Source organism: Bufo bufo, chromosome 7 (genome assembly GCF_905171765.1).
Source record: "Bufo bufo chromosome 7, aBufBuf1.1, whole genome shotgun sequence".
In the NCBI taxonomy this organism is placed as follows: Eukaryota; Metazoa; Chordata; class Amphibia; order Anura; family Bufonidae; genus Bufo; species Bufo bufo.
The window spans coordinates 225,899,914-225,927,569 of NC_053395.1; the positions used below are offsets into that span (position 1 = coordinate 225,899,914).

The 27,656-nt window shown below is 46.5% G+C and overlaps 1 protein-coding gene across 6 annotated transcripts in view; it reads left to right on the forward strand.

Annotated features, from left to right (window-relative positions):
• Positions 1-27,656, forward strand: part of BIN1 (bridging integrator 1) — a 97,502-nt gene that overhangs the window by 58,364 nt on the left and 11,482 nt on the right. For 2 of the 6 annotated variants that reach the window (XM_040440951.1, XM_040440953.1), the window contains exons 5-12: positions 1,430-1,525; positions 3,077-3,184; positions 7,177-7,262; positions 8,000-8,075; positions 12,333-12,427; positions 16,385-16,429; positions 17,782-17,944; positions 24,709-24,837. In XM_040440951.1, coding sequence (XP_040296885.1) covers positions 1,430-1,525; positions 3,077-3,184; positions 7,177-7,262; positions 8,000-8,075; positions 12,333-12,427; positions 16,385-16,429; positions 17,782-17,944; positions 24,709-24,837 — 798 coding nt within the window. Of the gene's footprint in view, positions 1-1,429; positions 1,526-3,076; positions 3,185-4,018; positions 4,112-7,176; positions 7,263-7,999; positions 8,076-12,332; positions 12,428-16,384; positions 16,430-17,781; positions 17,945-24,708; positions 24,838-27,656 lie in introns of all 6 variants that reach the window. The other 4 variants (XM_040440954.1, XM_040440955.1, XM_040440957.1 and 1 more) reach the window with 3 other exon arrangements.

The window sequence follows — 27,656 nt, forward strand, 5'->3', positions numbered from 1 at the left end:
CCACACAGTAGTTATGCCCCCTTGGTGCCCCCACACAGTAGTTATGCCCACTTGGTGCCCCCACACAGTAGTTATGCCACCTTAGTGCCCCCACACAGTAGTTATGCCCCCTTAGAGCCCCCACACAGTAGTTATGCCCCCTTAGTGCCCCCCCACACAGTAGTTATGCCCTCTTGGTGCTACCACACAGTAGTTATGCCGCCTTAGTGCCCCCCCACACAGTAGTTATGCCCTCTTGGTGCTATTACACAGTAGTTATGCCCCCTTAGTGCCCCCCCACACAGTAGTTATGCCCCCTTGGTGCTACCACACAGTAGTTATGCCCCCTTAGCCCCCCCCCCACATAGTAGTTATGCCCCCTTAGTGCCACCTTTACAATTATGAAGTCCCTGTGGTATAAATAAAATAAATAAAAAATAATACACTTCTTTCCTCATTCCCCGATGAATGGAGCACCCGTCTCCCCAGTAGGCGCAATATCGTGACATCATTGCGCCTTCTAAGCGGAGAGAGCGCACACGCAGGGACTGATCCTTGGCCCGTGGACTGTTCTACTCGGCAGGCACAATGATTTCACTGTATGGCCCCTGCATAGGCTGGGAAATGGTAGACATCCAATACAGCCCGGGCCTCACCCGTCAGTACACAGTAATCATTATTGCGTTTACTGACAGGCGATGCCGGGCCCCACCCCACCGCGGGCCCCATAGCAGCTGCTGCAGCGGTAGTTCCACCCCTGTCTCTGCTGATCCAGTATATCTAAAACCCAGTTGCATGATGAGATGTGTATCTAAGCCTGTCGTATTAGATGCCATCTGCTGAGTCACTGTATCTAAGCCTGTAATGTTTTATACTGATCCTCAATCATATATGATACTGCATGATGACTTGCTGTATCTAAGCCTTTCATGTGTGATACTGTGTTTATCCAATATATCTAAACCTGTTATGTTGGATACTGTATGCTGATCTCTTGTGTCTAAGCCTCTCATGGGGGACACTGATTCTGGTTTATATCACTTATATGAGAAGCTTATGGGCGTCCGTAAAAGTTATTTCTGGCGTTTATTACGAGCAGATCTCTTCTGTATTAAATCATCCGCACGTGATGTCCAGAAAAATTAAAACTTCAGATAGATCCAAACATTCTGGGTCTGAAGAATGTGAAGTTATTAGAGCAAAATCTTCTGAATCTCAGCACGGACCCCATGAGACAAGGACCCACTCTATAAACATGTCTGCTCTTAAAGGGCCAGTGAGCCCAAAGTCCTCAGAGGATCGGCAGCCAGACTAAAAGTAGAGATCATAGAGGCAGAAGTCATCCCATTGCAGATCCCTATAGTCTGCCTGATAACAGGGAGCAGTAGACTCCCTCCCCTTCACTGTAATCAGGCAGATATCACTAATAAGTGCAATGTTTCTTCGGCAGAACAATGACCTGTTATGGACGGACTATCACCAGAAGCTCGTGGACCAGGCCCTCCTAACCATGGACACCTATCTTGGCCAGTTCCCTGACATCAAGGTAAGCAGCCCCTGTCATCAACTTCATACCTTCATCCATCACGGTGGAGGGAGCGGCCGCCTCATTGCGGAAAACTGCCCCTGGGGGCTCCTCATTATTCAGAACTCACTTTATGGCAAATCGAATGAACGTGACGTAAAGGACGAAAGGGTTAATTTTTTTTCATTATGACCTTGCGGGTTTAATGCAAGACATACAATCGTGCCCAGAGCAAAAAAGAAAAACAACAATACTTCGGCGATCACGCCTGCCTCACTGCGAATGCCCGCATCCTCCACCAATTGTGGTGTTTCGCTCTGGTAGATGGGGTAAGCAGGCGCAGTACAGAGGCAAAAGACAAGTTCTTAACGCAAAACTTCAGTGTTTATTCACACTTGAGGCAAATGCACAAAACAATGTGTTACTTTGCAGTCTTGGTGTTTACTTCACACACAATGGAAAGTTCATATAAGACAAGTCACCTTGATGTCATTTCTGCCTCCAGCAGTCCACGGCAGGCTTTAGGAGGCCTGTTTCCTCGGCACATGGGTCTCAGCCCTCCAACCTGGCACCAAGCCTCAGATCCCAACACAGAGATCCTGCTGCTGAGCCCAGCTGCCTATTTAAGGACAGCCAGGTGCTGCCAAAAACCCGGAACTGCAATTAAAATCCAGTCTGGTATTTGACCCCTCCTGGCTGCAAATTGGTCCAGCACACGCTGGGAGGAAAATGTCTGTTTTCCCAGACCATTCCCCTCATTTTCAGACTTTTCAATTTCTGATTCACTTTTGAGAACTATGATTAGAAATGTATAAAGAATAAAATGGTCCTTTCTGTCTCCTCCCTGCTTCCTTCCTTCCTACCATTCTTTCTTCCTTTTTTCCTTCATTCCTACCCATTTCCCTATCCTGTCCTTCCTTCTGTCCTTCTTCTCTTCCTTTTGTTCTTTCTTCCTTCCTGCCATCTTCCCTCAATCCTGTCCTTTATTCTTCTGTCAACTGCATCCTTCCTTCCTTCCCTCCATCTTTCCTTTCTTCCTTCCTTCCTTTGTCCTTCCCTGTTTTCTTCCTTCCTTCTATCCTTCATTTTGTCCTTCCTTCTATCCTTCCTTTTGTCCTTCCTTCTTTCCTGCCCCTTTCCCTTAATCATGTATTTTCCGTTTCTCTACTCTTCTTTCTTTCCTTCCTTTTTGTGTTTTTTATTCTTTCCTTCTCCCTCTGTTCTGTCCTTCCTCCCTCTCTCCCTTCTTTCCTTCCTTGCTTCCTTTCGCCCTTCTCTGTTTTCTTCATTCTTTCCTCTCTCCTTTCGTTATGTCCTTCCTCCCTCTCTCCCTTCCTCCCTCTCTCCCTTCCTTCCTCTCTCCCTTCCTTCCGCCCTCTCTCCCTTCCTTCCGCCCTCTCTCCCTTCCTTCCTCTTTTCTTTCCTTCCGCCCTCTCTCCCTTCCTCTTTTCCTTCCTTCCTCTCTTCCTTTCTTTCTCCCTCCCTCCCATGTTTCCCCCTTCTTTCTCTTTACTGTATATAGGATATTGTGTCTGATCAGAACTTTCCTCTGCTCCCTTTTTGCTTCCTCAGTCCCGCATTGCAAAACGGGGGAGGAAGCTGGTGGATTACGACAGTGCAAGACATCACTTTGAATCCCTACAAAATGCAAAAAAGAAGGATGACACAAAAATTGCCAAGGTACCGTCCTGATCTCCATCCCTGCCGGATCTTCATGGGACGATCCCTTACCTGATGTAGTAAATGTGCTTTCACTCTCAGCAACCATTCAGACATTCACATGTCCGGTGATCAGACCCCCGGGAGCCTCTGATTGGTTGGTTTGGGTTGTGGCGCTCCTCCGCTCATCGCATCAGACTGTAGAAGCCGATCTCTTCTGTAACCTCTCCCTGCATTATAGTGAAAACACTGCAAACGTGCAGCTCTTCTGGACCGTATAAGGGTTATTTTTAATGATCCTTATTATATGATGCCTCATACTCAAGTCACCTCCAAAGCTGCATTGACAATTCTGCTGTTTTTCTGTCCGCTTTCTCTGCTGGCCCCCACTGGTTTGGTATCTGCCCAGTATATATGTTTGGGTTGTGTCTGTCATTGCGGCTCTTTCATGACCATAATTTCAGCTAGCAGAATTTGGGAATGCAGCTTTGGTTGTGACCGGAGTATGTGGCATAAGTCAGGATCAGTAAATGTGGAGCGTCGGCCTCACATCCTCTGTGTCTTGTGCATGATAATTAACACTGATTTGACCTAATGAAAGGCATAAACTGCGACTGTCGGACTGTCCGCAGGTCGTGATCTGTGACTAATGGCTCTCGTTGTTCTCCGCAGTTATCATTTAGTCTGCTGCAGCAGTTCTTTCTGTGTGGAAATCTAATTGCTTCTCTCTTGGCATGCCGCACAAGATGGCACATCCCTGGCACTTGCTCCTGGTTGCCTCACTGAATGTCACATATTGAAGTCTCTTCTTCTGTCCTTTTTCTCTGTCTCTTCCTCTACGTTAATCGCTTGCAGCCCGTGTCGTTGCTTGAAAAGGCCGCACCTCAGTGGTGCCAGGGGAAAATACAGGCACATCTGGTTGCCCAGACTAATCTACTCCGAAACCAGGTGACTCCCTGGATAAGTCCTAACCCAGCATGTGCAGATAGTCACTGTGTGTCTTCAGAGCTGCGCTCAGTCTCAGCAGTCTATAACAGCATAGCCAGTCATCACCAGCGACAGAGAGCTGCTGACCTGAAGTATCTAAGCCCATCATGTGTGATACTGTCTGCTGACCTGAAGTATCTAAGCCTATCATGTGTGATACTGTCTGCTGACCTGAAGTATCTAAGCCTATCATGTGTGATACTGTCTGCTGACCTGAAGTATCTAAGCCCATCATGTGTGATACTGTCTGCTGACCTGAAGTATCTAAGCCCATCATGTGTGATACTGTCTGCTGACCTGAAGTATCTAAGCCCATCATGTGTGATACTGTCTGCTGACCTGAAGTATCTAAGCCCATCATGTGTGATACTGTCTGCTGACCTGAAGTATCTAAGCCCATCATGTGTGATACTGTCTGCTGACCTGAAGTATCTAAGCCCATCATGTGTGATACTGTCTGCTGAGCTGGTGTATCTAAGCCTACCATGTGTGATACTGTCTGCTGAGCTCTGTGTGTGATCCCATCATGTGTGATACTGTCTGCTGCAGAAATTACATAAGACCCGCTAGCACGTGTTGAGACTCAGTGTACTGGGTTTTTTCAATTGGTCAAAGGGACCATTAATTGTCTCTGGGTTGACACGTGCTACTGAATATATCAATTAAAATGTAACGTTTATTATATACCCATAAAACATATAACTAGAACTCGCACATTAAAATTGTCAGTGGTGCCTGCCCTATTGCAATTGTATCTTATATTATATACTTATAGGCCTAGAAGATACAATTGCAATAGGGCAGGCACCACTGACAATTTTAATGTGCGAGTTCTAGTTATATGTTTTATGGGTATATAATAAACGTTACATTTTAATTGATATATTCAGTAGCACGTGTCAACCCAGAGACAATTAATGGTCCCTTTGACCAATTGAAAAAACCCAATACTGTCTGCTGAGCTCTCTGTGTATGTGATCCTACCATGTGTGATACTGGCTGCTGACCTGAAGTATCTAAGCCCATCATGTGTGATACTGGCTGCTGACCTGAAGTATCTAAGCCCATCATGTGTGATACTGTCTGCTGAGCTGGTGTATCTAAGCCTGTCATGTGTGATACTGTCTGCTGACTTGAAGTACCTAAGCCCATCATGTGTGATACTGTCTGCTGAGCTGGTGTATCTAAGCCTATCATGTGTGATACAGTCTGCTGAGCTGTGTATCTAAGCCCATCATGTGTGATACTGTCTGCTGACCTGAAGTATTGAAGTCTATCATGTGTAATACTGTCTGCTGAGCTGGTGTATCTAAGCCTCGTATGTGTGATACAGTCTGCTGAGCTGGTGTACCTAAGCCTCGTATGTGTGATACTGTCTGCTGAGCTGTGTATCTAAGCCTCGTATGTGTGATACACCCTTGGAGACTATTATATCCTGATCCCCTTGTTGTTTTCTTCTTCTCCCCCGTTGCTCTGTGACATCGTCCTGACACTTTCTGTCACTGTGGACTCTTCTCTTGGGGGAGATCTTGTCGTTTTCTCCCAGGATTTTCTGCAGCACGTGGCGATGACACCAGAAATAAACCAAATTCTTAGACATAAAAAAATCTGAAAAAGATAACTTTTGATTGTTTGCCATTCTTGATGATTGAGGCGGCTGCTGTGGACTGAGCTCAGATCTCTGAACTATATGTCGTACCTCTAGGGGAATGTCACATCATCTCTGTCCATGACCGGAGTCGTAGTCGTTCAGAATGACCCAACACTTCCATGTTGTCTCCCTCACGAGCCTCTCTTTGGGGGGCAGCAGCAGATGGCATATCCCCCCTACCCCTGACATAACGTCCCCTTTTTGCATCCATTACACTGTGCTGCTCTCCTTGAGGTTTTCAGGTTATTATCACTCACTGCAGTAATTTTATATCAAGCTTATCCGCCTGAAAATGAAATTCTACAATTACATATATATATTTATCATTGTTTTCAAGACCTCTGATTCTGTCCTTGAATAGAAGCCGTCATTCTTTATGTCATCACCGCAGGGATGCAGAGCTCTGATAGCAATCCCTCTGTGTGAGTATCACACAACCGGGGCAGACCTCATCATCTGCTTATATATCCAATAAGGGCTTCTAGTCAATGACAGCAAGCAGAAATCGTAAAAACAATGAGTCATTGAAAAGAGTTGCAGAACTTCTCAGTATATAACCTATAAACTTTATTTCCTGAAATCTGATAACCATACTGATATTGCCCCAGCAGATAATTTCCCTGGGCAGCGGGGACCTGGTGTCCGTCCCTGTCCTGTCTGTGAATCCCGAGCTCTTGTGACATTCCTGGTAGTTGTGTGTCTGTGGCGTTCCGTGGACTTGTCTACATTGTGTCTTGTGTGTTGTTACATTTGTATCCGCCTGTGATTACTAATATCTTATTTATAAACAATGCAAGAGTTACATTGTATAGCTGACATCAGGGGTGGTGTGACACCATTTTGGGCCCCCTGGACCCTGCTTGACCCATTATCAGAAGTCAATGGAGTAGTTAGAAACCACGAGGACTGTGGGGACCAAAAACATCCAAGTGATGGCTGCATAACCTTTATAAACCTAAAGCATAACCTTAAAGGGGTTGTTTGAGATTTTTATATTAAAGGTCCAGTCTTAGGATAGGTCATCAATATCAGATCGATGGGGGTCCAACTCCCGGCACCCCTGCTGGAAGAGACAGGAGTCAGTGGTCCGAATGGGCCTGAGCTTCAATACCAATATCCAATGGACTGCGATGTGCTTGGTAAGCTGTAAGGAGGCCTCCTTAAACAGCTGACCAGTAACAGAGTAACTGAGGACATAGGGGAGAAGGAGGGAGGGGAGATGTAGCTGCAGGTTCCTTGCCTTACTCTCAGGCTGTGCACGAGTCATGCTGTGAGAGGGGAAGAGGGGCAGCCGCAGCACAGGTCTCCAGCTCCTAGGAAGGAACGTAACCTTATTGTTCCTCTTGGTCTGATTTTCTTTCTCTTTGGTGAGTAGGCTGAAGAAGAGCTGCTAAAATCCCAGAAAGTGTTTGAGGAGATGAATGCGGACTTACAGGAGGAGCTGCCGTCCTTATGGAACAGGTAGGTAAAAATGAGCAATGCATGAAAGTCTGCATTCATCCTCCATGCCACAACCCAGAAATATGGGGCACTGTTCGGTGGCGTATTTTCCTGGGGCAACAGTAATAAAGTTTTTTATTAAAGGTCTGAACCGTTAATGAAACATTCTGCAACTTTGTGGTATAAATTGTGTATTAATTTCTCACCATTTTATAAAGAAATCTGCTTGCTGTCAATAAATGAAAGTGGTGCTTGTGCATTGGTTCGGGCAATCTTCCATGAGCAAAACACAATGCGGACTCCAAGCTGTTACCTACACTGACACACTGCAACAGACCCCCAGCCGTGTCAGCACAACTAGGGCAAGAAGGGGGGTTTCAGCTTTATAATGTAAACCAATAATTTTCCTTTCACTGACAGCAAGCAGATGAATTGAAAACGCTGAAGAATTGATACATGATACATTTTTAAGCTCCTCATTGCCTGCTCATTATGTGTAATAAATGTAATTCTGGAAAAGCTCTTTAAGTTGAAAATAGAGTTTTTTGGCCCTGAGGATACTTAAAAGTGGAGGTGCCGCTGTAGACAGGACCCGATTGTAGGGTTTTTTTTGTCCAATTTTATGTGTGTGACACTAAGACAATAATTATAGGGGGGGAGGGGGGGAGTCTGGATGTGACTGGAGTCCTGGAGATCATAAAATCTCAAATTCTGCTTTTTGATGGGAAATGACAATAAATGTTTGTTTGATTTGGCAGCCGCGTTGGTTTCTATGTGAATACGTACCAGAATATTGCTGGGCTGGAGGAGACCTTCCATAAAGAGATGAGTAAGGTAAGACCCTGACCCCAGATGTGGCCCCAGCTTCAGACGTTTGTTCTTTTTTAATGTTTCATTGTAGTTTTTTATTTTTAAAAATGTTCTGGGTCAGCCATGTTGGCGGCACACACTTCCTTCCTGTCCTTTATGTATAGACAGTGTAGCGGGAGCGTGTGAGCGGCAGCAAACGGGGGTTAATAAACAGAATCGTGTCCACAGAGTAACACAGTCTCCAGTGATAGTGACCAGAGACCAGGGGGTGACGGGGGAGCTGAAAACATAACCCCGATAGTGACCAGAGACCAGGGGGTGACAGGGGAGCTGCAAACAGAACCCAGATAGTGACCAGAGACCAGGGGGTGACAGGGGAGCTGCAAACAGGACCCCGATAGTGACCAGAGACCAGGGGGTGACAGGGGAGCTGCATACAGGACCCCGATAGTGACCAGAGACCAGGGGGTGACAGGGGAGCTGCAAACATAACCCCGATAGTGACCAGAGACCAGGGGGTGACAGGGGAGCTGCAAACAGGACCCCGATAGTGACCAGAGACCAGGGGGTGACAGGGGAGCTGCATACAGAACCCCGATAGTGACCAGAGACCAGGGGGTGACAGGGGAGCTGCAAACAGGACCCCGATAGTGACCAGAGACCAGGGGGTGACAGGGGAGCTGCATACAGGACCCCGATAGTGACCAGAGACCAGGGGGTGACAGGGGAGCTGCAAACATAACCCCGATAGTGACCAGAGACCAGGGGGTGACAGGGGAGCTGCAAACATAACCCCGATAGTGACCAGAGACCAGGGGGTGACAGGGGAGCTGCATACAGAACCCCGATAGTGACCAGAGACCAGGGGGTGACAGGGGAGCTGCAAACATAACCCCGATAGTGACCAGAGACCAGGGGGTGACAGGGGAGCTGCATACAGGACCCCGATAGAGACCAGAGACCAGGGGGTGACAGGGGAGCTGCATACAGGACCCCGATAGTGACCAGAGACCAGGGGGTGACAGGGGAGCTGCATACAGGACCCCGATAGTGACCAGAGACCAGGGGGTGACAGGGGAGCTGCATAAAGAACCCCGATAGTGACCAGAGACCAGGGGGTGACAGGGGAGCTGCATACAGGACCCCGATAGTGACCAGAGACCAGGGGGTGACAGGGGAGCTGCAAACATAACCCCGATAGTGACCAGAGACCAGGGGGTGACAGGGGAGCTGCAAACATAACCCCGATAGAGACCAGAGACCAGGGGGTGACAGGGGAGCTGCATACAGAACCCCGATAGTGACCAGAGACCAGGGGGTGACAGGGGAGCTGCAAACATAACCCCGATAGAGACCAGGGGGTGACAGGGGAGCTGCATACAGGACCCCGATAGTGACCAGAGACCAGGGGGTGACAGGGGAGCTGCATACAGAACCCCGATAGTGACCAGAGACCAGGGGGTGACAGGGGAGCTGCAAACAGAACCCAGATAGTGACCAGAGACCAGGGGGTGACAGGGGAGCTGCATACAGGACCCCGATAGAGACCAGGGGGTGACAGGGGAGCTGCAAACATAACCCCGATAGTGACCAGAGACCAGGGGGTGACGGGGGAGCTGCATACAGAACCCCGATAGTGACCAGAGACCAGGGGGTGACAGGGGAGCTGCATACAGAACCCCGATAGTGACCAGAGACCAGGGGGTGACAGGGGAGCTGCATACAGAACCCCAATAGTGACCAGAGACCAGGGGGTGACAGGGGAGCTGCATACAGAACCCCGATAGTGACCAGAGACCAGGGGGTGACAGGGGAGCTGCATACAGGACCCCGATAGTGACCAGAGACCAGGGGGTGACAGGGGAGCTGCATACAGGACCCCGATAGTGACCAGAGACCAGGGGGTGACAGGGGAGCTGCATACAGAACCCCGATAGTGACCAGAGACCAGGGGGTGACAGGGGAGCTGCATACAGAACCCCGATAGTGACCAGAGACCAGGGGGTGACAGGGGAGCTGCAAACATAACCCCGATAGTGACCAGAGACCAGGGGGTGACAGGGGAGCTGCATACAGGACCCCGATAGTGACCAGAGACCAGGGGGTGACAGGGGAGCTGCATACAGGACCCCGATAGTGATCAGAGACCAGGGGGTGACAGGGGAGCTGCATACAGGACCCCGATAGTGACCAGAGACCAGGGGGTGACAGGGGAGCTGCATACAGAACCCCGATAGTGACCAGAGACCAGGGGGTGACAGGGGAGCTGCAAACATAACCCAGATAGTGACCAGGGGGTGACAGGGGAGCTGCATACAGGACCCCGATAGTGACCAGAGACCAGGGGGTGACAGGGGAGCTGCGTACAGAACCCCGATAGTGACCAGGGGGTGACAGGGGAGCTGCATACAGGACCCCGATAGAGACCAGGGGGTGACAGGGGAGCTGCATACAGGACCCCGATAGTGACCAGAGACCAGGGGGTGACAGGGGAGCTCCATACAGAACCCCGATAGTGACCAGAGACCAGGGGGTGACAGGGGAGCTGCAAACAGAACCCCGATAGTGACCAGGGGGTGACAGGGGAGCTGCATACAGAACCCCGATAGTGACCAGAGACTAGGGGGTGACAGGGGAGCTCCATACAGGACCCCGATAGTGACCAGAGACCAGGGGGTGACAGGGGAGCTACATACAGAACCCCGATAGTGACCAGAGACTAGGGGGTGACAGGGGAGCTCCATACAGGACCCCGATAGTGATCAGAGACCAGGGGGTGACAGGGGAGCTGCATACAGGACCCCGATAGTGACCAGAGACCAGGGGGTGACAGGGGAGCTGCAAACATAACCCTGATAGTGACCAGAGACCAGGGGGTGACAGGGGAGCTGCATACAGAACCCCGATAGTGACCAGAGACCAGGGGGTGACAGGGGAGCTCCATACAGAACCCCGATAGTGACCAGAGACCAGGGGGTGACAGGGGAGCTGCATACAGGACCCCGATAGTGACCAGAGACCAGGGGGTGACAGGGGAGCTGCATACAGAACCCCGATAGTGACCAGAGACCAGGGGGTGACAGGGGAGCTGCATACAGAACCCCGATAGTGACCAGAGACCAGGGGGTGACAGGGGAGCTGCATACAGAACCCCGATAGTGACCAGAGACCAGGGGGTGACAGGGGAGCTCCATACAGAACCCCGATAGTGACCAGAGACCAGGGGGTGACAGGGGAGCTCCATACAGAACCCCGATAGAGACCAGAGACCAGGGGGTGACAGGGGAGCTGCATACAGGACCCCAATAGTGACCAGAGACCAGGGGGTGACAGGGGAGCTGCATACAGAACCCCGATAGTGACCAGAGACCAGGGGGTGACAGGGGAGCTGCATACAGAACCCCGATAGTGACCAGAGACCAGGGGGTGACAGGGGAGCTGCATACAGGACCCCGATAGTGACCAGGGGGTGACAGGGGAGCTGCATACAGGACCCCGATAGAGACCAGGGGGTGACAGGGAAGCTGCATACAGGACCCCGATAGTGACCAGAGACCAGGGGGTGACAGGGGAGCTGCATACAGGACCCCGATAGTGACCAGAGACCAGGGGGTGACAGGGGAGCTGCATACAGGACCCTGATAGAGACCAGAGACCAGGGGGTGACAGGGGAGCTGCATACAGAACCCCGATAGTGACCAGAGACCAGGGGGTGACAGGGGAGCTGCATACAGGACCCCGATAGTGACCAGAGACCAGGGGGTGACAGGGGAGCTGCATACAGGACCCCGATAGTGACCAGAGACCAGGGGGTGACAGGGGAGCTGCATACAGAACCCCGATAGTGACCAGAGACCAGGGGGTGACAGGGGAGCTGCAAACAGAACCCCGATAGAGACCAGAGACCAGGGGGTGACAGGGGAGCTGCATACAGAACCCCGATAGTGACCAGAGACCAGAGGGTGACAGGGGAGCTGCATACAGAACCCCGATAGTGACCAGAGACCAGGGGGTGACAGGGGAGCTGCATACAGAACCTCGCCTATGGGTACAGTGTTTCTATCCTGCCACATCCAGGCCACATATAGCAGAGCTGACATTGTGCCACCATCAAATGACAAGAAGATGACTCCTACAACTGTTCCCCAGGCTATACAGCAAAGCTGACAAGTGAACTGTAGAAATCAGGAAGTGTCAGCCTATGTTGTCTGTTTTAGTGTAATAAAAACCGTTTGAGAGATATTTAATTTTCTGATGAAAAATTTCCTTCAACTTTTGTAGCTACATTCAAACCTCAATGAAGTCATGAAGACACTGGAGACCCATGAAGAAAAACCTTCTACTACTAACGCCTTCACTGTGAAAGCCCAGCCTAGGTGAGTGTCAGCAGTGTCTGGAGCAAAGTCTGGAGGTGGGTATGGTTCAGTGTCTGGAGCAAAGTCTGGAGGTGGGTATGGTTCAGTGTCTGGAGCAAAGTCTGGAGGTGGGTATGGTTCAGTGTCTGGAGCAAAGTCTGGAGGTGGGTATGGTTCAGTGTCTGGAGGAGTATCTGTTGCAGAATATGGACCAGGGTCTAGAGGAGTGGATAGACTGGGGAAGCATCTTAAGCAGTTTCTGAAGGTGTGTCTGGATAAGTGTCTAGTGCAGGATCTGGAGCAGTCTCTAAAGCATAGTCTAGATGAGGTTGTGGTTCAGTGTCTGGAGGAGGGTCTGGAAGAACCCGCAGAGTCTGTAGGGCTATCTGGTGCAGGATCTAGACCAGGATCTGTAGGAGGGCCTGGAAGAATGTCTAGAGATGGAGGAGACCCTGGAGGGTTGGAGTTGATGGAGGAGGGGAGTGTATAAAGCATTTTCCCATTATACCGTCATTTCCATTGATTTGGATAGTGATAAGAGTCAGAACTCAGGTCACATAAGGAGTAACTCCGTCTCCATTGTGGTGGCTCCCTGACTTTATGGAGGCGGAGCTCAGATGACATCTTAAACTTGTTTAGTTTTGGTAGGAGTTCCCCTTTAAATATACTTTGTATTGCTATATAGTGAGAAGTCATAGACCCATACTTACAGGATTTTTACCACTCCATGGGAGAGGACGACGATTTTTTTTCTGGGGATGGTTTTGCTTTACGGGTGATGTACTCCCCTATCCTCTTAACATCTTACTATTGTGTCAAGATTAGATTTGCAAGCATCCTGAATCAAGAGCTGTGTCCCTGTGACAACACTTCTTGCCATTGTCCTCTGGCAGATGAGTGTTATCATATGGTCAGTAAGACTTAGTCTAACTCTAGTCTTAATCTGGCTAAAGGAGGAATTCTGGTTTATTTCTAAGATGCTTAGTGTCCCTGGCAGAAAGTGTTGTCTTAGGGACACGGACAGAGATGACCTGTAACTTGCGCCCCCGATAGGCTGGTGTAGAAGTAAGGTAATTGAAAGAAAACATCTTTGAAACACTTGGCTCATGGACCCCCAATATTAATTCTATCTCAGAACCCTTTAAGTGTAGACCCCCCCCCCCTCGGGATACTTGTAGACTCAGATGTATCATCTGCTACTTTATATCAGGTTCTGTTGAATCCACAAGGTTACACTTGCTTTTCTCCCACTGCATAAGTCCCGTGTGGGCGTCATTGGTGACTGTCACAGCCTATGAATCAGACCTCACACATTAATACACAGCTTGCATTTTGCTCCCCCCCGGGCAGCAGAGCAAACGCCGCAGCTACACCTCCAGTCTATGGGAGAAGTGACACAAGGGACAAATGGATAAAATTACATTTAGTCTTTGTTGTTACCCAGCTTTCTCTGAAATGGATGAAACCAATATGGCCACCAGTACACCGGCTTTGTCAACCAGCTTTCCCAGACTTTGGAATGGTGACCCACACGGCTATATCTTGGCATAAGGGCTCCTGCACATGAATGTGTGCCTGCCGAGCACTGACTGTAGGACCTCCATATGGGGACGCAGGACCCATTCAAGTGAATGGGGTCCGCAATCCGCATCCAACAGTCTGCACCACAAAAAAGTAGTGCTTCCGCGGGGCTCCGTGCCTCCGTTCCGCACCTTTCGGATTGCAGCCGCATTGGTGAAGCGGTGCACAAATGGCTGGTTCCCGTATATCGCGGACCCGCTGTTTGCGGGCTGCAATACGGGCATGGCCGGGCAACAGTCGTGTGCATGAGCCCTAACTAGCAATATGGGAAGAAAATTAGTCAAGACATACACTCCCTTTAGGCCACATGCATCGTATTTTGGGTCTGCATCCGATCAGCATCTTTTGCGCATCGCACATGGACCTGTTCATTTCAGTGGGTCTACAAAAAATACAGACCATGTCCATGTGGCCGTTCTGCAAAATATAGAACATGTCCTATATTTCTATAAGGAAATTGCGGCATGCACACGGACAGTATCCGTGTCTTGCAGATCTAGGTTTTGCGGACTGCAAAACAGATACGATTGTGTGCATGAGCTGGTCAAGTGATCTTAGGTAACCAATCAGATTGCTGTGCACATCACACGACCGGGTGATTAGGCTTTTGGGGGCAGTAATTTAAAGGGATTCTCTGGGAATTAAGAAAATGAAAATACTTAAATATTACTTTATTATAAATATATTCCCAAATACCTTTCATTAACTATAATGCCTCGTTTTATCTAGTGAGCAATCATCAGGGCAAATAAAATGGCCGCCGTCCTCTTAGTGCACACAGAACCCATCCTAATCACACAGCAGGACAAGTTACTTCAGAACACTGAGCTAAAGAGCTGCCTGATCCTCCTCTCTGCTCTGCTTGTCAGAGTTTATGATCCTGAATATACAGCTGAGAAGATGTTCAGCTGAAGAGACATGAACAACAGAGAGGATGGACAGGGCAGACTGTGGTAATGGAGACTGCATACTAGAGCTGCTGCTCATTATCCACACCCACCTCTCTGTACTTCATGTCTCCTCATAAACTCCATTCCTACAGAGATTCAGCTGAAGATCATATTAAACTGCATTCAGGACCATAGTCCCTGACAAGTAGAGCAGTAAGGAGGCTCAGGCTGCTCTTTAGCTCAGTGTTGTGAAGTAAATTGTACTGCTGTGTGATTAGGACAGTGTCACGGTGGGGAGTGGGGTGGAAACTCCACACCGTACAATGTAGGTTGGGGGGATATGCCACTAGGCCTGGAAACAGGAATAAAGGGAGCAGGTCACCTTCTAACACATCCCTAAATCCTAGCCTTGCCCTAACTGTATGAGCGAACCCAAATGGTGGGAGGGCTCATACCCGAAACCTCTGGCCCTAATATCCCTAGAGATCCCTGGTAATAATGTCAGGGCTAGGAGACGACCTGTTCATCCACGTCACGGATGAACCGGAGTCTCCAGCAGGCCTAGCAACAAAAAAGGAGAAGACAGTGGCATAAACCAGATTGGCAAGTAAGCACCCAGCGCAAGCAACACACACTGGAACAACCGCACTTACCTGCCACAACAACTAGATGAAACCACAACTGCTACTGACTAGTGGTTCCCCCTCCAGGAAACCCTGGAGCCCACTTCCACAGGCAGGTGGTCAACACAGTTCCCCCTCCGAGGAACCCAGGAGCCCCCTCACCGGAGGCACAACACACAGGGAAATGCCTTTCATACATGCTGGATGAACAACACCAAAAGACCAGACATGAAACTACAAGAAGACGTACACCACACCCTGAACATAAACCTACACCAAACATCAACACAGCTAAGGTAGGGAACACAGAGGATACATAAGGGATGACAATCTATGTCCAACAAGGTGGCCCTCAAACTGGACAGATGGCAGCATAACTCCAGCTCTACAAGAAGCTGAAGTCCCACTAGCCTCAGGCTCCAAGCCCAAGTACTATAAGAGCCTACACCCAGCTCCACCTTGCTCACACTTTAACCCCATACCCCCCAGAATGGGAAGGGACAACATCCGTAAAGGGGAAATGTATAAACTTGCTAAAAACTACACATTGCCACCGGCAACAAGCATGCATGGCTAAAGCGTCACGGTCCGTTAGCACCAGACCATGACACAGTCGTGACAGACAGGTTTTGTGTGTACTAATAGGATGGCGGCCATTTTATTTCTCCTGATGATTGCTCTCTAGACAAAACGATCCATTGAAAGGTATTTGGGAATATATTTATAATAAAGTAATATTTAAGTATTTTTAGTAATAGAACCCCTTTAAGGTGGTTTCTTATTTGTGCAGTAATTGCTACACTTTCCTAATTTCATGACAGTCATTTGTTACATTGTTACCAATCATTAAAGTAATTGCCCCCCACCCTCACCCCTTCCAACAGAAAGAAAGAAAACCTGTTCTCCCGCCTGAGACTAAAGAGGCACAGGTAGTGATAGCAGCTGCATGACAGCGGCTGCATGACGTATTAACGAGGAGCGCGTGTAATTAATGTGTGTGATACAGGAAATCTTAATCTGCACTAATAATATGCTGTCCTGTTTCAAAAGTTTTATCTTGTATGTTTAGTTGTGAATATAACTTATCCCCCCCCATTTGCATGACTGTGTGGTAGCATCCGTCCGATTACCCGTACATTGCAGTGGTCCAGTGGACATAAGCGGATCGTTGAAGAGCAAGCTATAATGGCCAATGATGCAGTTTTTTTTCGTGTCCCTTTAAGGGCTCGTTTGAAGCCCGTGCCCGTGCCGTAGACTGCAAATTGTGGTCCGCAATGCACGGGCACCGTCCATGTGCGGCAGGCGCGTGGGGATTGCAGATCCATTTACTTGAATGGGTCCGCGATCTTCCGTTCCGCAAAAAGATAGAGCAAGTTTTATCTTTTTGCGGTTCAGAAGCACGGAACGGAACCCCAGAAAGCACTCCGTAGTGCTTCCGTAGGGTTCCGTTCTTCCGTTCCGCATCTCCAGATTTGCGGACCCATTGAAATGAATGGGTCTGCATCCGTGATGCGGAATGGCCACGGAGCGGTGCCCGTGTATTGCGGATCTGCAAATGCGGTCTGCAATACGGCAACGGGCATCACACGTTCGTGTGAATGAGGCCTATGGAAAACCAGAAAACATTTATAATGAAAGCTGCTGAGAATGGTAATGGCTTTTTTTTTAGGACCAGCGCCACCTCTGTTAGCTGGGTGTGTTTGGTATTGCAGCTCAGTTCCTTTAAAGTGAATAGGGCTAAGCTATATGCAATGCCACACATTCAGCCATGCTTTTCCCCCTTTAAATATCTTGGACCTCAATTCAGAATCTGTACCAGGGGCCCCATCCTGATATGATATGTAATAGAATTATAAGGGGTCCAAACGTCGCCCCGTGTTTAAAAATGTCTATGTTGTGTTTTTGTTGTGTCATAACCCGAGTTCAGGTTTATCTCGGATTTGTGCATGCTTCTGTTATAATATAATTCTGGAATGAAGATTTGCAAACAATGGTAAAAAGGGGCGAGGACTTCGGTTGTACAGGTGCTCTTTGCACTTTAACCCTAAGTACTACTTGTCCTTGTCCTGTTGCATGCTTGTAGGACATGCACTATATGGCGCTCAGCCTTGGTAGATCTCCCTTACTGTGACTCTGGTCTTGGAAGGGTCATTGCATTGATTACCATCTCATGGCTGAGATGTTCTGTAAAATCCTAGAGCAAAGTGGATCTTGGAACAAGGCGACCTGTTGTCCATAAACATACGAGCTTGTGTTTTACTTGTCTGTATTCTTTCCTCAGTGACTCCAGCCCTGCAAAGGCAAATAGGACTCCATCCTCCCCTCCTGATGGACCTCCTGCCGCCAGCACAGAGCCCAAGACCACCAACCATGAGGAACCAGCTGCTGCCGCCTCGGTCATTGTAGACACTCCATCTGTGGTTGTGTCAAAATCACCTTCTCAGGTATCCCAAGACCAAAAGGGTCTGTCAGTAGAAACGTTCTTCATCTTATTGTGCATCCTTGGAGTCCTTTTTGGTTATAGAGCTGGCCATAGACAACCAGATAATCTAAACAACAAAAAAAAACTATTAAATTATGGTCCTTTGGATGGACATGCTTCCTTATCATTGTTGGAGGCAATCTGGGCAACACAAGCAATGGTTGCTGTGATGATTCAAGTGATTTTCCACGTGAAGTCATTTGGACCGTGGATATTGCAGTAGGACTAAACTGTGGTTCCTAAATCTTGGAAAGATACTGCTAAATCTTGATGTCTATGTCCATCTTGCAAGGTTTCTGTGATATGTTCTCTAGATCAGGTGAGAACCTTGGAGGAGTCTATGAGTTTCGATCACACTGATCCCCACGATTGGGAAGCCATGGTGTTTTGTAGAGCATGCTACTAAGACATTTGTGTCTTTCTTGATCTCAGAGCTCTCATTTGGTCTAATGTTGGAGGTTCTAAAATTTAGCACGTTACGGAAGAAGTCTGGGTAGTCTACAAAGCACCAGGACTTTCTTTTGCCGGGGATCTTTGGAGTCGCAGCTCATGGACCACCCACCACCAAGATGTAGCTGTTTCCAGTCCATCATTATGATGTCACCTTCTTCTGTCCTCCACCATGAGCCTGTCCGTGGGTCATTCCTGGTGCCATCATGTAAATACCTCATTATCTCAAGCATTACATATAGTCTTATGTCACTGGTTGTAGCCCTTCAGGATTTCACTTGATTATCTCCAGTAATCAAGTTCTGACGCTTTAAGCTCTGACTTCACCTTCTCCTGACGTCCTTCATCCTGTGCTGGTGACTGACTGATGTCTCTTCTTTCCTCCTAATCTCCTGCTGCATCTGAAATGTGGTTTCCTGCAGAGTTTGCTGGTTATGTAATGTGGGCAGTGGATCACGTTCACAGGATCTGCTCTGTTTCTGCTCATAGATCCACAGTGTGACCAGGGGAATATGAAATCCCTTGCACCTTGTACTGTCTTCTGTTGGATTGCCTCTGTGGCTGCATATTGTAAGCAATATTGCTTTGAACCCAACTCCATGGTACAGACAAGTGTATAAGTGTCTTCTGTTCACCTCCAAGAAACTACACTTGGATACAAAGTAACCAAACTAGTCATATTCTATCTATCTATCTATCTATCTATCTATCTATCTATCTATCTATCTATCTATCTATCTATCTATCTATCTATCTATCTATCTATCTATCTATCAATAAAAAAAGGAAACTATATGGCAGCACCAATTCACAATGGTAGTCACGGGTGCTATGTCCCAGGGTGTAACTGCTTACTCAAAAATGTAGAAGGAAACTGACAGCACTTTCAAACAGAAAATCGTGATTTATGCAGCCACAGTGGCACAGTATCAATCAATAAAGCTTTATTGGCAGGCCTAAAATTATACATTAGTATTGCCAAGGCATGTGGGAAATAGGGGGTTGAGAAATTGGGAAATAGGGGGTTGAGAAATGTGCACACACCCGGGGTCGGTGTATAGGAGTCCGTGACGTATCATAACGGGGGGGGGGGGGGGGGGGGGGGGGGTTTGCAGACACACCCCGGGTCAGGGTATAGGAGTCCATGGCATATCAGGCTCCTCTCAGTCTGTGGCAGGCACTGATATATTGTGCTGCTATGTCCACAGTGTTCTCTTCCTCCTCCATGGAGCTGAAGTCTGGGCAGAGATCAGACAGTCTCCTAAAGTGGATGTCCCTCACTGCTGAGTATTTGGGACAGTATATCAGGAAGTGGGCCTCCAGGTGGCACTGCGGGCACAGTCTGCTTTCTCTAGGCATGTAGTTCTGTCGATACCGTCCGGATTCTATGGCCAGGCTGTGGGCGCTCAGTCTGTAGCGGCTCAGGGTTTTCCGGTCTCGGGGGTTCCCTAGTTTCTCCAGATATGGGGCCAGTTTGTAGTCTATCTGCAGGCTCTGTTACACCGCCAGCTTCTGGGATGCTCTCACCTCCTTCCTCCATTCACTGACGTATTCCTTTTGTCTCTTGTTTACTGTGTTCCTGATCCCGGCTTTTGTGAGGTGGTGTGGGGTGATCATCTCGTCGGGCTGGGCTTCAGTAAGTTTGTTTTGGGGCTTTGCCTTGCCTGGGATCCCTTGGTGTAGCAAGGCTTTATGGTTATGGTCACTACTACCATGTAGATGGCCCCAGAATGATAGCGCCCTCCTCTGGATTGTAAGGTGTAGAGGGAATCTGCCCAGCTCCCCTCGACAGGCACTGTTAGAGGTGCTCCGATGGACCTGGAGGAGATGCTTACAGAATTCCAGGTGGAATATTTCTGTTGGGCTGAAATCCCATCTTGACCAGTCAGGGTACATGTGAGGGCCGCAGACATCACTGCTACAGGAGGACTGGTGCAATGATGGAGTCAAAGATTTTAAGCCAGACCCTCACGGGTGCTTTGAGGTGGTACAGTCGTCTTCTGATGTTGTAGAAGGTCTTGCATGCTTTGTCTTTCAGCTCCTCAATGGCTGATTTGAAGCTCCCAGTTTGGTCAATTATCAGGCCCAGGTAGGTGTCCCTGTTGGTGTCTGTAAGAGGGTGGTTGTGTAGCGTGAAGGTAGGGGGCCTGGCTGACTTTGTTTTCCTTCCCTGATGGGAAGGGCCCATGTGGTGCTGAATTTCTCCAGAATGACTAGCTGGTCTTGGAGACCTTTCTCAGTTGGATATAGTAGGAGAAGGTCATCCGCATAGAGGAGAAATTTCACCTCAGTGTCATGGAGGATGAGACCTGGTGTTGAGGAGGACTCCAGAGCCGCCGCCAGCTCGTTGATGTAAAGAGAGTTGGACTGAGGCTGCAGCCCTGTCTGACTCCTCGGCTCTGCTGGAAGTAAGCCGCTCTTTTCCCATTTACCTTCACGCTGCATCGGTTCTCGGTGTAGGAGCTTTTGATGACGTCGTATGTCTTACCTCCTATTCTGCTCTCCAATAGCTTCAGGAGCAATCCTGGGTGCCACCCCGAGTCAAAGGCCTTTTTGAAGTCCATGAAACAAGCGTATATCTTTCCCTGCTTTGTGTTGTGGACATGGCTCTGGATGAGGCGGTGCAGGGTGTAGACGTGGTCTGTGGTGCGGTGGTTTGGCATGAACCCTGCTTGGCTTTTACTGAGCACATTGTGCTGGGTGAGGAAGCCGAGGATTCTCTGGTTCAGGATACTGTTAAATGGTTTCCCCAGATTGCTGCTGACACATATCCCTCGGTAGTTGGCCGGGTCATACCTGTCCCCACTCTTGTATATTGGGGTTATGACACCTTGGTTCCAGGCTTCGGGGAAGTAGCCAGCGCTTAGCACAATCTCGTACAGTTTTGCTATGGCTGCCTGTATGGCTGGTGGACTGTACTTAACCATTTCGGGTGGGATGCCATCTATCTATCTATTATCTATCTATCTATCTCATCCCCTGTATTTCTTTGCTGTGACATTGTTGCCATTTGATATACTGGCATCTTTAAGCCCTGCAGATGCATACATACAATTAACATATAATTACAGACATTAATTACTAACATTATTCTTAGTGAAGATTTCTAGTCTGTGACCTCTTTCATGAAGTATGGCATGTGCCCTGGCTGGGTGGTGAGGAGGCGGCTGCCATAGCTGGTTCTAAGGGGCACAGAGCTTGAGGCATATACTAATCTGCTGAGCACATTGTATGCACTGCCGAAATCTCTTCTGCTTCCTCATATCTACAGAAATCCTAATTTCTGCAACAATGCACAGCAGTAATAAGTCACTTCTCAGGTCAGTCTGACAGTTGTGTGGTACTGCAAAATCAGGAAACTACAGAAAGCATGCACACCTGAGTGAAGAGACAGGGCATCACCCTGAGCTGGACAAAGGAATAACAGCAGCGCCACCTGCTGGTATACAGCACATATACAGCTTTCACTTAGTAATTATTATTTATGGCATTCAAGCTAATTTATATTCCTAGTACTGCCAAAAGGCCAAAAAGACACAAACCATTTGCAGCCTTTAAGGCACCATTCACTCAACGTAGGGGAACCATTCCTACAAGCTCATATCATAAAGAAATGTTTAAGAACAGCTTTGGATAAATCACTTTGATATTCTACATTTGCTTCCAAGCATGTGTCAAGATGGCAAACAGAAGCTTTCTGCTGTGCTAATTGTTGCCATCTTCTGTGTCTACTGCTCCTATGTACAATAATATAACTACTATAATACTGCTCCTATGTACAATAATATAACTACTATAATACTGCTCCTATGTACAAGAATATAACTACTATAATACTGCTCCTATGTACAAGAATATAACTACTATAATACTGCTTCCATGTACTAGAACATAACTACTATAATACTGTCTCCTATGTACAAGAATATAACTACTATAATACTACCTCCTATGTACAAGAATATAACTACTATAATACTGCTCATATGTACAAGTATATAACTACTATAATACTGCTCCTATGTACAGGAATATAACTACTATATTACTGCCTCCTATGTACAAGAATATAACTACTATAATACTGCTCCTATGTACCAGAATATAACTACTATAATACTGCTCCTATGTACCAGTATATAACTACTATAATACTGCTCCTATGTACAAGAATATAACTACTATAATACTGCTTCTATGTACAAGAATATAACTACTATAATACTGCCTTCTATGTACAAGAATATAACTACTATAATACTGCTCCTATGTACCAGAATATAACTACTATAATACTGCTCCTATGTACAAGAATATAACTACTATAATACTGCTCCTATGTACAAGAATATAAATACTATAATACTGCTCATATGTACAAGAATATAACTACTATAATACTGCTCCTATGTACAAGAATATAACTGCTATAATACTGCCTCCTATGTGCAGGAATATAACTACTATAATACTGCCTCCTACGTACAGGAATATAACTACTATAATATTGCCTCCTATGTACAAGAATATAACTACTATAATACTGCTCCTATGTACAAGAATATAACTACTATAATACTGCTCCTATGTACCAGAATATAACTACTATAATACTGCTCCTATGTACAAGAATATAACTACTATAATACTGCTCATATGTACAAGAATATAACTACTATAATACTGCTCCTATGTACAAGAATATAAATACTATAATACTGCTCCTATGTACAAGAATATAACTACTATAATACTGCTCCTATGTACAGGAATATAACTACTATAATACTGCTCCTATGTACAAGAATATAACTACTATAATACTGCCTCCTATGTACAGGAATATAAATACTATAATACTGCTCCTATGTACAAGAATATAACTACTATAATACTGCTCCTATGTACAGGAATATAACTGCTATAATACTGCTCCTATGTACAAGAATATAACTACCATAATACTGCTCTTATGTACAAGAATATAACTACTATAATACTGCTCCTATATACAAGACTATAACTACTATAATACTGCCTCCTATGTACAAGAATATAACTACTATAATACTGCTCCTATGTACAAGAATATAACTACTATAATACTGCTCCTATGTACAAGAATATAACTACTATAATACTGCATCTATGTACAAGAATATAACTACTATAATACTGCTCCTATGTACAAGAATATAACTACTATAATACTGCTCCTATGGACAAGAATATAACTACTATAATACTGCTCTTATGTACAAGAATATAACTACTATAATACTGCTCCTATGTACAAGAATATAACTACTATAATACTGCCTCCTATGTACAAGAATATAACCACTATAATACTGCCTCCTATGTACAAGAATATAACTACTATAATACTGCCTCCTATGTACAAGAATATAACTACTATAATACTGCTCCTATGTACAAGAATATAACTACTATAATACTGCCTCCTATGTACAAGGATATAACTACTATAATACCGCTCCTATGTACAAGAATATAACTACTATAATACTGCCCCCTATGTACAAGAATATAACTACTATAATACTGCTCCTATGTACAAGAATATAACTACTATAATACTGCCTCCTATGTACAAGAATATAACTACTATAATACTGCTCCTATGTACAAGAATATAACGACTATAATACTCTTCCTATGAACAGGAATATAACTACTATAATACTGCTCCTATGTACAAGAATATAACTACTATAATACTGCTCCTATGTACAAGAATATAACTACTATAATACTGCTCCTATGTACAAGAATATAACTACTATAATACTGCTCCTATGTACAAGAATATAACTACTATAATACTGCTCTTATGTACAATAATACAAGTTGTAACATTTTGTATATATTTGAAGTTATTTGTAAGTCATTGTAACATCATCTATAATAGTAACTTTGACCACACTGACTGCTACATTGTACATGACATGAACCTTCCATCATATAGAAAGTGTTACAAGTCTATGTGCTTTGTGATGTGCATTGTGATTTGAATTCTTGTCACTTTATTTGTCCTTTGTGTCTTTATTGTCAGTGTATAATATTAATTGATATTTTTTGTGGAAGGTTCATCCATTGCTGCGGTGAATGTCACAGACATGTGATGGACCCTGAAGTTTTGTGTCATCTTTTTTTTTTCTAATTCTACTTTTGTATGTTTGTGTTTTTTCCCCTTTTTCTTTTTGGGTGGGGGGTCACGTGGATTGTCTTTGCTGTTATTTTACTTGCATGTAGCTGAGGAAAGGCCCTCCGGTTCCGCCACCACCAAAACATACGCCCTCCAAGGACATCCAGCAGGAGAATATCATCGGTCTGTTTGATGACAATTTTGTGCCCGAGATAAGTGTCACCACTCCCTCACAGGTCAGCGGCTGCCGCCCCCCCCCCTCCACTTACTAACACTTGCATGAAAACTGCAGGAGGTGTCACTTGTGGAGAAGACCAGAGGAATACAGGAAGGGTCAATGTCCTTCAATGTTGAGTAGTCCAGGTGTCTCTGCTGAACATAATGTTGAGCAACTCGGCAAATGTTATTTTATTGCGTCTTATACTCCAGTCACATCCAGAGCTTCAGTTCCCATTATGCAGGTTCCTGCTCGGACTCCATTCACACTGCACTTGGCTGAGTGAGCTTCAATGATGCACTGACTGCACTCTGATGCGTTGCATTGAGGGAGACCTAGTCGTTCTGAATCTGCATCGCATGGTATTATCCTAACACCACAGCAGAGCTGACCTTGACTTAGGAGGGAGCAGCACGGGAATGTGAAGTCCTGTAACTTGTGAGACTGCTGAATGCAGCTCTGGGTGTGACTGGAGTATATCCATGATCTGGATAAATAGGATAGATTTTTCCATCATTTATTATTGTTAGAGATCTGGTCTCTGCTTCCTATAAGGAGTGACACCTCTGCTAAAATAACATTTTTTACCCTCTAATACAATGGCCTGCAACCTGTAATCCAGCTGAAACTACAACTCTCAACATGCCCTACCAGTAACAGGTTGCAGACCACAGCCCTATTTCCAGCGGACACTGGCTACAATGGAAACTTTTATATTAAAATGTATTGGGGGATATTTATCAAAATTGGTAGAAAGTGGAGCCGCTATACACAGCAGCCAATCAGGGAGCAGCGTTCATTTAAAAAAGTGCTGGAATCTGATTGGCTGCTATGGACGACCACTGCATTGGGCACCAGTCTCTGGGACCTAATGATTGCTATAATAATGTGTCCCAGGCTTAGTAGCTACTTATGTTTAGTCTTTTAGGTGAGAAAGTAGAAAGTCTATCATTTAACTGGTAGCTAGCTATGCCTCGGAGGTATGAGGCGCCTGTCCCACGCTTTATTGTTGGTACCTCAACCGTTTGGGATGGAGAATATAAGAGTAAAAAAGTAGACTTTCCATAGTCCTGCACCCTATACCCCTATCGTGGACTGTTGTGTCCTGGACAAGTGGAATTTTTGCTGCTTGTCTCCTTATTAGGAGGGGCCACTGTCCGCTGGAGCCCGTCACCTGTGCACGTCTGGCGTTAACTGTTTGCATGCTTTAGTCGTTGCTTGTTGTTTATTGCGCATATGGTTTTTATGCTTTAAATAATGGTTTACAGATGCTCCCATAGATCTGTTATGAACATGCTCATGCAGGAGGCTTCACTTGCAGGTAGAGCAGACTTCATGAATGCAGCAGACTAACCTCACATCTGCTCTATCTATACACAAGTCATAGACGTTCTAGGAGATCACGCCATTGCTCCTCAGGGTTTCTTGCAAAATCCCAACAATTTTCACCCCTATCTAATCCCAACGTGTAAGTAAAAAGCCAGGACTATGACGATCCAGAAGACTTAAAGACCTTGTAACCAGTGGACCACTGACTATGTACATTGGTCAGTCCCTTCACTGACTATTGTCTATGAAATCCGAAGGCTCAACACATTGTACAGATGATGTATCAGGGTATCACGATGTCTCTGGAGATCTCCTTGCATGCTCTTAGTTCCTCAGTCTTCTGTTCTTCCCGTGTGCCACGTTTAGAGGTGGGCTGGTTGGATTTTCTTCGTAGAAAGGTCTATAGCACCTGGCACTTGAGTTCTCCAGGGTCTTTATCTGCTTATCCCTATTAACTTCTGTCTAACGTTTCTACTAACCGTTTTCTTTGTGCTGCAAAGTTTGAGGCTGTGTGGCCCCAGGCAGAAGAGCCCAGTCTGCTGGATCTGGACTTTGATCCTCTCAAACCTGACTCCAGTTCAAGTGCAGCCCCAGCAGGTCCTCCTCAGGTTTGTGGTGTCCTCCCTAACCAGAGCACATGGGGAAGCTAATGAGTCTTAGATGGATGGGGGGTAATTGGGTGCATTGGTAAATTGGGGGTGGGGGGTTGTGTGGGTTGGTGATTGGGAGGATGGATAGATGGGTGGATAGGTGAGTAAGTGAATGTATACATCGGTTGATGAATGGGTAAATGGATGCAAGTGGATGTGTGGGTGAATGCATAGATGTATAGATTGATTGATAGATAGATGCCTAATATGGATGGATAAGTGGATGCATAAATGATTGATGGTGGGTGGATAGGTGGGTAAGTGGATATATCGGTTAGTAAATGGATGGATTCTTGGAGGGGTGAATAAGTTGGATACATGATGGATGGGTGGATAGATATTTGTATGGATGGTTAAGTGGATTGGTGGGTTAATAAATTGATATATGGATGAGAAGATTGGTGGATGGGTAAGTGGATAAAGGGAGGATGCATGGGTAGATAGATGGAAGGGTGAGTGGATGGGTGGGTTATGAATAAATAGGTGGATTGATTGATTGATAGATGGGTGAATGGACTGGTAGATACCTGGATGGAGGGTTAAATGGATTGGTGGGTCGATGGATGGGAGGATGGATGATGTTAGACAGGTAACAGTGAGTTCCTAGTACATGGGGTGATGATGATGATGATGGGGTGGGGAGATTAATCTGAGGGACACATGTGGCCTATAGGATGGATGTTGAGCAGATGGACAATGGTCAGGCAGATAGAAGACAAGTCATATGAAACTGTCATGGGATGGGATTTGCTATCAGGATAAATATGTGTCTGTTCTTTCCATTCTTGCTGCATATCAGCCTCTGTCCTGGGACCTGTGGGAGGTAAGAAACCCGACTAACTCCGTAACCCACCCTGTC